This window comes from Capsicum annuum, chromosome 1 (assembly GCF_002878395.1).
Source record: "Capsicum annuum cultivar UCD-10X-F1 chromosome 1, UCD10Xv1.1, whole genome shotgun sequence".
NCBI classification, from domain to species: domain Eukaryota; kingdom Viridiplantae; phylum Streptophyta; class Magnoliopsida; order Solanales; family Solanaceae; genus Capsicum; species Capsicum annuum.
In genome coordinates, this window is record NC_061111.1 from 76,850,716 (window position 1) to 76,862,502 (window position 11,787).

At 37.9% G+C, this 11,787-nt stretch overlaps 1 protein-coding gene across 8 annotated transcripts in view; it reads left to right on the forward strand.

Annotated features, from left to right (window-relative positions):
• LOC107878454 (exportin-7-A) overlaps window positions 1–10,276 on the forward strand; it is a 102,388-nt gene extending 92,112 nt beyond the window's left edge. For 6 of the 8 annotated variants that reach the window (XM_016725475.2, XM_016725501.2, XM_047403400.1 and 3 more), the window contains 3 exons: window positions 7,885–7,983; window positions 9,516–9,554; window positions 9,769–10,276. In XM_016725475.2, the coding sequence (XP_016580961.1) occupies window positions 7,885–7,983; window positions 9,516–9,554; window positions 9,769–9,906 (276 nt within the window). In that variant the 3' untranslated portion in view covers window positions 9,907–10,276. Of the gene's footprint in view, window positions 1–7,884; window positions 7,984–9,515; window positions 9,555–9,768 lie in introns of those variants that run through there. The other 2 variants (XM_016725494.2, XM_047403480.1) reach the window with 2 other exon arrangements.
• The last annotated feature ends 1,511 nt before the right edge of the window (window positions 10,277–11,787 follow it).

The window sequence follows — 11,787 nt, forward strand, 5'->3', positions numbered from 1 at the left end:
CCGAAGAAGTACTGGGGTGAGGTGATTAGGCGGGACATGGAACAGTTACAGCTCACCGAGGACATGACCCTAGATAGGAAGGTCTGGAAGACGCGAATTACGGCAGAAGAGTAGGGTCAGATTGGGTCGCTAGTGTAGGGAATTACTTGGTGGGGGTTTTTTATTTTTTATTCCTGTTATGATTCCGTATTCAGTGTTCCATGCTTATTACGAATCCGTGTGCTTTCCTCTGCTTTCCTCTGTTTTATATTCCTTATGGGTACCGTATTTATGGTATGTCATCTGCTTCTGTGCTTTACTATGTGTTTGTGTGATATCTGGTGCCTTGAGCCGGGGGTCTTTCGGAAACAGCCTTTCTACTTCATCAGAGGTAGAGGTATGGACTGCGTACATCTTACCCCCCCAGACCCCACTAAGTGGGAATACACTGGGTTTGTTGTTGTTGTTGTTGTTGTAGTCTGGAAAGATGCACGATATGAGGAAGATGGATGGTGCCTTTGCAAATTAGATTTGAGAAGGCACTGTAAAGAAGCACGATGAATCTGTCCCAGATGCTTCTCAAATCAGTCCTTCTCTGCATGGTTGTATTTCAAGCTACCCATAGACTATAGCTACTCTAGGCGTCTGTCACCTCATTCACCTTCCTGGGATGATACCAAATACTTCCTCCGTTTCGAAAAGAATAACATACTTTCCTTTTTCGTCCGATTCAAAAAGAATTACTCTTTTCCTTTTCCTTTGCATCAATTTAAAAATACTCAGAACATGGACCCACTGATATAGAAACATGTCAGATTAATGTTTTTTTATTGGATGAAAAATTCAATAAATATTGAAAGTTTATAACCTGTCAAATCGCCTCAACTTTTCACTTTTAATTTCTTTCTTTTTTCATTTTTTCCCAAATTCTTGTGCTTTTTCATTTTTTTCCTAATGCAATACTCGTGATTGGCCAGAGAGAATACATAATTTCAACAAAAAAAATTTCTTATTAGCGATCATCATATTCAAGTGCAGATCACCATTGAATTACCAATAGATTTGATAAATGTAAGGGCATAAAAAAAATACTGTTCCTAATATGCACTACTTATTTATGTACATTAGTTTTTCCAATAGAGAGATAAAACTACACAACTTTAAGTGTAGGAGTTTGTACAAAAGAGTCTATCTACATGTAGGAGCTTATACAAAAAAGAGGTCATCTACATCTAGGAATTTATACAAAAAAGAGGTCACACAAAAGATGATGCCCAAAGCTACAAAATGGGTATAAACGTTACAAGCAGATTGTACACCTACTAACTTGACCTGCATATATCCCATATCACATTTGAAGCAGAGCATTATTTGAAAATTATTTTGGTATTGACACCTATCACTCCACTTTCTCTTCTTTTCATAAAGTTTATTTAAAGTTTATTCTTGTTAACTTAAGGGTATAATCGGTAGTTTATATGTATTTGTGATGATATGGCACGTCTTCTCAATTTATTAAACTCCGTGCCAAGCCAAACCAGGTCTTTCTTTTTAAAACGGAGGGAGTAGTAAGATCATAATCATTAAGTAGCTCTAATGTCACGACTCGAATCAGGGCCTGGCTGTGACGGGTATCTCAAGTCCACCAAGGATCGGAGACCAACCCCGTTGCCTAGTCAAACCGAATACAATGCCCAACAGAGGCTGAATTCTGAACATATAACAAGATAAAATATAAAAGCTCAAAGGAATTCCAAGATAACTAAATATCCAACAACCAGTAACCAAAACCACCCAAGTCCACAACAATATCCATAAAACCTCTAACAAAATCAAACACCAATCTAAGTCGGAACATGTCCCCGACCCTGACAATGACAATGATAATGTGAATGATAATGGAAACTCTCAACTCTAGTCTATGAAAGGAAACTGATGAAATGACCAAGCCTTCCGGAGAACGGAAGCTCACCACTTTACCACCAACGACTGGCGAATCGAGTCGATCCACCTAACACTGTGCAGGAAAAATAGATGTATCTCCGGTGTCTGCATCGCGTAGGATACAGCTGTCCGGAGACGGTTAGTGGGTTGAGCACTAGCATGTAACTCAAGAATGGTGGATAAAATAATGCCAAAAGCCAAATCAAATCCAACTTAAAAGCATGTGAACATCATCATATACATACATAAGTTATAAGTTATATGTCGGGATAGGGAACAAGGCTTAGCATGAAGTAAAACATTATCTTGGACTATGTAGCTCAACCGTCATAACAGGCACCCACGAGTTATATAGGTTCAGCTCTCCCTGCTGAAAGGGCCCCAGTGTCTGTTAGCCGCACGTACCGAATGTATTAAGGAAGACCAGGGAATGCCCTGACCCCAAATATATCAATAGTGTGAACTATGCACACAGGTCATCAAGACCAACCTTCATGTCAGCAAATATGGATACATGAGTTTCCAGGACAAGTCATCCAAGACCCACAACTTCACGGCTTTGTTGCATAACCCCCATTAAGCCCAATTTAAAACAAGTTTCACATAACCCATTTATTAACCAATGAACCAACTGTTAAGGTACATCATGAGTATCGTCATACCCTTACATTTGCAAGTTTATCTCTATGCCATAACAATCACATTAACTTGGGGGAATGACTCGACCCCCTTTATTTTATCAATTCAAATTGGGGGAATGCCTCGACCCCCTTTGTTCATTAAGTCAAATCATAGCCAACAAGGCTTTCAAAATCCATGTTCATTGTTTAATCATTTATGCAATACAATAACTTAGGTGAGTAAGTCAAACCAAGTGACAATTTCACAATCCAAAGCCATTTGTACAAGTGGGTTGAGGGAACACAATTTTTAATAACCAATTCCAATATCAGAACTTTAATTTGGGGAATACCATGACCCCTGAGTTTATTCAACATTCCCATGCACCCCACAAATTCAAAACCATTAATAAAGCATAAACAATGCATAATAAATCATGGGATAACAATTTAAGAATCAACCGTGTCAAAATCCTCAACCGCATGAAAACTTACATTCAAAACCATCCAATTAAACCATTTAAATACATGTTTTTCATAAAGTAATAATTGGGGAAGAGTAACATGCCTGAAACACCAAGATTTATGAGAGAAATCAACCCTTGAGCCTTTGGATGACCTACTTCTTGGAAACCCTAAGGGGTCGTTTGGTAGACTGTATAAGAATAATACTAAATATGGTGTATTAGTAATGCTTGTATTATTAATGCAAGTATTAACAATGCTTGTATTAGTTACACATACATTATTTTTTACATAGCGTTTGGTTTGATGTATTAAAGATAATATATATTTATATAATTTTTATAAAAAGATTCTTGTTTACTGAATTGCCCTTTCTTCAACCTTCCTTTTACAATCTGTTTTGAAGGTGTACAAGCAACAAAGTTCAAACAGATTCCTATTTCAGATTGTTTTCAAGGTGTACAAGCAACAAAGCTCGAACAAATTTCTATTTCAAAGTGAAAATTACAAGAAATAAGAATGTAAATACAGAAACAATCATCCTAAGTACTTTGAACTTTATGATTAATAATACTTGGTATTAACATTTCAAAGTTTCTATAGCAAGCAAGTTGCAGTTAAATGTCCAAGAATATCATCCAACATATATATAAGAAAAAATTTGAGGACTTGAATACAATGTAAACTTACTGTGGTAACTATGTAGAGAATTTCTTTTCGGATGAACCTTTTTTGTTGTATCTCATACAAGTTCATCAAATAACACCCTCTTTTCCATGGTAGAGTACAAAAATTATCTCATACAAGTTCATCAAATAACACCCTCTTTTCCAGGGTAGAGTACAAAAATAGAGAGAGCATTTTTTGAACATGGTGGGAAAGGAATAGGGGATGTGATATGGTGGGAAAAGGAGGGAAAGTAATTTAAGGGGTAGTAATGTCATTTAATAAATTAATACACGTGTTGAAAGTCTTGCATTACTAATACATGAAAAATGGTGTGTATTACTAATACACACCTCAATACACAATAGAGTGTATAATTAATACAAGTATTAGTTATGCATGGTCAAAAATATGATACCAAACATGGTACTACTAATGCACAAAACTAATTCATGTATTAAACTTTTAATACACTCTGCCAAACGACCCCTAAGTATCTTGACCTTGGAGAATTTAGAGAGTTTGAGAGAGTGCTAAGAGTAAGTGTTGAAAATAACGCCCCACCGGTGTTTTATGATCGTGGGTATTAAGTGGGTAAAGAGGAAAATGTCCAAAGTGCCCTCAACTTAAAAGCTAAAAAATTGTTGCCAGTCGTTACGGGCGTAACGACTCGTTTAGGCACCTTACGAATCATTACCACGAGTCGTAGTCAAGACAATGATTTTAGGCATACATACTGCTGACCCTACGACTCCCATCATATGACTCGTATCGTGACCCTACGACTCGTAGGGTCCAAGTCGTATCCAAGACAGAACCATTTGCGCCTCACACTAGTCACCCTATGATTTGTACCCTGTGACTCGTGTAGTCTTTACGACTTGTTAGAGGCCACTCATAATCAGGATAGGAAACTTAGCCACACACACTGGTCGGGCTACGATTAGGGTCCTACGACTCGTTAAGACTTCCTGCGACTCGCAAGGAGTTGTAGTCCGGACAGTGAGGATAAAATTTCAGAAATTTTCAAGGACCAAGAATCCGGGGTGTTGCATCTAACCACCATCGTTGCCTCAGTTTAGATATCTTTTGCTTGAATATATATTGCAAAGTCCTGTGATCAGTACAGATTTCACACGGCTCACCTTAAAATAGTGATGTCAGATCGAGTGCAGATATGATTATGGCCAAATCCAACTTGTGAGTCGGATAATTCTTCTCATGAATTTTTAGCTGTTGAGAAGCATATCCTGCCACTTTACGTACTGCATTAGCCACAACCCAATCCGCCCCGAGACGCATCACAACAAATGGTGAAACCACCCTTTGCCATAGTCAATGCAGTCTTTAATTTCTGAATGACAACAGCCCCTAGTATTGTTCCAGCATAGCTATGAGCTCAACAGACCTTGGCATGGCCCATTTGATGCCTTTCATGTTTAAGAACAAATTCAGCTGAATAGTGACTCCACAATGCAAAAGAAAAGTGATTATTGTTCTCTGACTCTTCACACACATAGCATCTTGAGCACAGCTTCAATTCCCTCTTCATCAAATTATCTTGAGTCAGACATGCTTCTTTCACAGCTTTCGACATAAAGCAAGCCACCTTGAATGGTATTTTACCTTTGAGATGTGTTTCCAGAGCCAAATTTTACCTGCTGGCCTTTGTGAATTAGTGCATCACAGGGAGATTTCACCGGGTATTCCCCCTTGCTTTGTTTCTTCCATACTCGTCTATCTTCATCTGTTGTAAGACCTTTAAACTGTCTCAGATAATTGAAATTTCAGCAACTCTGGTGACTTCCCAATCATGAAAAAGTCACCTAAATTCAGATTCGGTCCTTGAAGATCTCTATCCTCATGGATTGTAACAGTAGGTACAGGCTTAAACAAAATTAATCAGGAAAAGTGTCTTTTAATGGACCGTCGCCTATCCAATTGTCATTCCAATAGTTTCTCACTCCATTCCCAACATTTATTATGGTATTGGCAGGAAAAGAAGACAAAAATGAGATTGTTCTCCCTACACTCAATCCATAAGGAGTAATTACATTTCTGGAACACGGCTGTCAGATACCTCTTATCCATAGAACTCGCTCATCTAAACTAAATCTCCATTGCCATTTCATCAGTTAACTTTTGTTATGCATTCTTAAATTTTGATACCTAGAACCCATCACTCTTTACTAAGACTAGGAGAACTGTATTTCACCAAATGAAAACATTTCTTCTCCCTGTTGCCTTGCTAAAATAAATTTCTTCTCAAGGAGTCTAAATCTCTTTTCAACTTTTGCTGGTAAAGGGAACACGGACATCATATAATTAGAGAAACAATCCAGATAAAGACAACAACAACAACAACATACCCGGTATATTCCCACCAAGTGGGGTCTGGGGAGGGTAAGTGTACGCAATCCATACCACTATCTCAAAAGTGAGATAGAGGTTGTTTCTGATAGACCCCCGGCTCAAAATAAAACAATCTAAGATAGTGATGAATAGTAATAATACAAGATACAATAAAAATTAACATATTCAAATACCACACCAAAACATACATCCTAAACTCGTACTAACCCTCTACCCTAATTCGCATCCTCCACAACTTCTTATCCAGGGCCATGTCCTCGGTAAGCTGAAGCTGCTCCATGTCATGTCTAATCACCTCCCTCCAATATTTCTGCGATCTACCTCTACCTCTCTTGAAACCATCCCTAGCCAATGTCTCACACCTCCGCACTGAGGCATCCGTGCTCCTCCTCATCACATGACCAAACCATATCAACCTCTCCTCCCTCATCTTGACTTCCACCGAAGCCACTCCCACCCTATCACGAATAACCTCATTCCTAATCCTATCTTTCCTAGTACACCCACACATCCACCGAAGCATTCTCATCTTCGCCACCTTCATCTTTTGGATGTGGGTCTTCTTTACAGGACAACACTTCGCCCCATACAACAAAACCGGTCTAACCACCACTCTGCAGAAGTTGACTTTAAGTTTGGGAGGTACCTTTTTGACACACAAGATGCCGGAGGCGAGCCTCCATTTCATCCACCTTACCCCGATCCGATGAGTGATATCCTCGTCAATCTCTCCATTCTCCTGAATCATCGACTCCAGATACTTGAAACTCTCTCTCTCTTACTGATAGAATGAGTGTCAAACTTAACAACCACATTGAACTCATGAGACACCTCGCTACTCCAAATATTCCGTCTTGGACCTACTCAACCTAAACCCTTTAGACTCAAGAGTTTGCCTCCAAACCTCCAATTTAGCATTAACTCCACTACGTGTCTCATCAATCAAGACCACATCATCCACAAAAAGCAAACAATAAGACACCTCATCTTGAATGTGCTGCGTCAAAACATCCATCACCAAGGCAAAAAGAAACGAACTAAGCGTCGAACCTTGATGTAACCCCATCAAGACAGGAAAGTGCTCTATGTCCCCTCCCCTATAAAGAATTGATTAAAATTACTCCTCTCCACATGGATAAATATCTAGCCAAAAAGTTGAAATTATTGAAAGCTGGAATCAGAAAATGGAACAGAAAAACTTTAGTATGCTGCCGGATAAACAGGAATCTGTCCTGGGAAAGACTTGCTATGCTGGATCAGTCAAATTTAAGAGGAGCAAAGAATGAGATGGTTTCTGAAGTCCAGTCTTTCTACTGAGCTGGAATAGATTGCAAGAGCTGAAGAAACACCTTGGATGCGAGAATCAAGTTGTTTATTGATCAAGCAAGGTGATAAAAAAACACAGTATTTTCACAAAATAGCTAATGCACACGAGATGCAGTTGCATTAACCAATGTTTTTAAACATAAGAAAATAAAAAAAATACTAAACATATATGAATTTATATATATGAGAGCGCAAACTTCTTGGACTAATTGTCTTGAGAGAAACAAGAGAGTTTTGAGGGAAAGATAAATCACACTTCTTTTGTAAAGCATAGGTGTTAAATTTACAAAATCTTTACTTTTGGTGTAAGAGTCATTTGTTAGATAATATGTTAGAATTTGTGGATTTTTAGATAGTACAGGGACTTTATCAATATTTGTAATTCCCTTCTACTTGTACCCTTCATTGTACCTTCTTCGTACTGATTTTAATTTAATGTACTGAAAAAAAAATTTCTTGTGATATTGAATTGTTTCATTTGTTATGCCAATGCAATCATTTTCCCCGACAGATATTGAAGACTCTCTTTGAGATTGTTTTATTTGAAGATTGTGGCAACCAATGGAGCCTAAGTCGTCCGATGCTGAGTATGATACTCATTAGCGAAGAGGTAACACTGATTTTTGTAGCATTTAGATTCCTTTCTTGCTATTTCAAAAACTACAAGACGGAAACTCAACTATGACACACACATACACAAACAACAACAACAACAATAAACCCAGTATATTCCCATCTAGTGGGGTTTGGGGAGGGTAAAATATACGCAGTCCATACCACTACCTTCGGGGAAGTAGAGAGGCTGTTTCCGATAGACCCCCGGCTCAAGACAAAAGGACAAAGGACAAAAACGTCAAAAGCGTGCAACAGGAATAAAATAACCCAACAATAAAGTACACGAACAGACAATGGATCCCCCTCCCCCACCCCTAGACCTACCAACCAAGCTACACCAAACCCTCTTAACTACAGACTACGACTCGACCACCCACCTTAGCCCTCTACCCTAATGCTTTTCCTCCATACTTTCCTATCAAGGGTCATGTCCTCAGAAAGCTGTAACTGCTCCATGTCACGTTTAATTACTTCTCTCCAGTACTTCTTCGGTCTACCCCTCCCCCGCTTGAAACCATCCAAGGCCAACCTCTAACACCTACGAACAGGGGCATCCGTGCCCCTTCTCATCGCATGATCAAACCATCTCAACCTCACTTCCCGCATCTTATCTTCCACCGACGCTACTCCCACCTTCTCCCGAATAATCTCATTCCTAACCTTGTCAGCCCTCGTGAATCCACACATCCAATGCAACATCCTTATTTTCGCCACCTTCAACTTTTGGACGTGAGAGTTCTTAACAGGCCAAGACTCCGCCCCATACAACATAGCCGGCCGGATCGCAGCTTTATAGAATTTGCCTTTGAGCTTGAGGGGCACCTTCTTGTCGCATAAAATCCCCGAAGCAAGCTTCCATTTCATCCAACCTGCCCCAATACGGTGAGAGACATCCACGTCAATCTCTCTATCCCTTGAATCATAGACCCAATATATCTAAAACTATCCCTCTTACAAACCACCTGCGAATCCAACTTCACATACACAGTTTTCAAGAAATGGAGTATTGGGTTCTGTGGGCAAGTTGACACCTGTTCCACATTTTAAATTTCTTTAAATTAAATTAGAAACAGAAACAAAACATAGCTTTATGAATGTTGATTGAATCATCAGAGTTAATCCTGCTTGAGATATATTCTTAACTTCTACATCAATTCAATCTCAGAAAGAGTCTTTGTATCCACTGAGCTTGGTGTTGCCCCTTTGCTGGTCCATTGTTTTTTTCTGAAAGGTTGTGGTTTATTCCATGGAGTTCCCTTATGACTAATTTTCTTTGTTAAAAATTCATTCCAATTCGTCAAATTATTCGACTTTTGATGCAAATGATATATAACGGGAGCTAACAATTTCGATACCACCTGCACCACAGGTTTCATGATTATTTATAATTTTGTGTATAGGAAGAAATCAATTGATGAATGCATTACATTATGAAAGCAAGAATAGTATAGATTCTAAAATGCCGTTATAGTGGACAAGAATTGTTGGTGATTGCTATACCTGATACGATTACCTCACATCTTGCAGATGTTCTCAAGCTTAAGAGCTCAGATTTTATCTTCACAGGTATGAGAATCAATTTTTTTTGGAATAATCTATTCTGTCCGTTGCAATTGTTGATTTTGTTGTTATCGTTGTTTGTTATCGAACAATCTTTTTTCTGCTACTAGGCGAAAGAGGTGGATTGGTAGTATCTACGCCAATATATGAGCAATCCTTCTTGGACTAATGATCTATTTTCATGTGCTGACAGCTCCAGTTTATCCATTTTTATTTGCAGCCAGCAGACCTACAACAACGTCTTTCACTGTGCTTTGACAAACTTATGGCTGATATAACCCGAAGCTTGGATCAGAAGAATAGAGATAAGTTCTCCAACAATCTAACTAGATTCAGGAATGAGTTTCGGACCAGATAAGTACAGTGATATCAGCAAGTGGTGGATCCCTTGTACATATATAATAGCCTTTCTCTTGCTTTCCCAAACACATACATAAAAGAAAAGGCACAATTCGAAGGACAGGGAAAGTGAGAGCCAAGAAAAAAGAAGCAACATGAAGATTTGTTCTCCCTTTCCTCCCCATGGGTGACATGCATTCTGTGTTGTGATTTATGTCATATTTTGCTAAATCCGTGGTGCAATTTTACTGAAGATTTTACTTTTGCTAGTAGAAATGCAAAGGATCGTTAGTGTTTTTTTGACAAGAGAATTTGTAGATACTGTCATTAACGTATTGGATTATAAGAATCAACTAATGCAATGGTATTACTGATGGGGGGTTTCTGCATTATATGTAGCAAAGTTTGACTCTAATATAAGTAGTCTGTTCTGCTTATGAACCTCTGCTCATAGCCACTTGGATGTCCGTGAAATTGCGACGGAGGAATAACTTGTTTTTTGTTCCCATACCATAATTTTTGGGGATCAGATCATTCTAATTCTTTCTTTTGATAACGGAAGAATTCCTGTGGATAGTGCTGTACGGTAAGCGGAGCCTCGGAGTAACTTGGTAAAGTTGTTGTCATGTGATCAGGAGATCATAGGTTTAAGTCTTGAAAATAGGCCTAGTATAAATGCAAGTAGTGTACAGGTAGAAACTTCATGGATAATGGAATTGGCCTTGTCTAATATTCAATAAAATAATACTCCCTCCGTCTAAAATGGATGTTTCAAAATTATATGGTTACTAAATATAAAAATGTATCATTCTTGTTGGGACTGATTAAAAAAGAAAATGAAACCTATAAATTAAGATAGAGGGAGTAGGCTAGTTTGTGGTATGATTCGAACTTGTGGCTTAATGTATTGATGTTGTTTAAATTGTATCTCGTAATGAAGTATAAAACAGTCGTTGAATCCAATATAAAATCCAACGAAGTTGGCGTAGTGTCCATAGTTTGTATATAGTTTGTATCAATCAGTGAATGGACTTGGACTATGTTTTTGATGATTTCATAACTCAGTAAGCATAAAGTATTAGTGATATATTTTGATGCTTAACATGCAGAATTTGTAAGTTAGGTTTACTTAAATGGCTTTTGGCTCTAAATAGATGAATGCTACTCAATCATCAGTTAATTAGATAAGTGTTTGCTTAAGGACCTTTGCCCTTAATCTCATATTAGCTTTCCTGGGTAATCGCTGTTGTTAATTGTTTTTTCCTATTTGATCTCTCTTTGGTCAAGCAAATTAAGAAGTAAGGCAAGTTCTAATGTTTGCAATCGTTAAAAAGCAATCAATACAAAGAGAGGAATAATACATGCATAAATATCGTTTTAGAATCACTAAGTACTTTAACCAACTTTGTTAATTCATCATAATGTCAACAACTCTAATTATGAGATTAAACTACTTATGTTTGCAAGCACACAATCGAAATTTATGGTAGAAAACATAATTATAAGCTTATAAAGTGAATAGGTGAAATCCGCAATCTTGAATTATTAGGACACAATCAATAACAAAGAATTAATGGATGTTATTGCTCAAAATCTAAAGAGAGTTATGTTCTTAAGCAATACAAAACGTAACGTATTTAGGGTGCATAAATTGTAAATAAAAACCTAAGGAAAATATTTATAGACAAAACAAATCTATCCTAAACGAACTAGGATTGTAGGTTCGCCAACATGCCACGAATTGCAGGTTAGGATCACGACTCATGGTCAATAGGGTATGATTCGTGGTCTTTAAAATTTGCCAATTTCTCTAGCTTTCCACAAGTCAGTGTACGACTCATGGTCTTGACTTAGGATTCATTCATTGACTCGTGATGCCTAAGTCCACTTTGCACTCCTT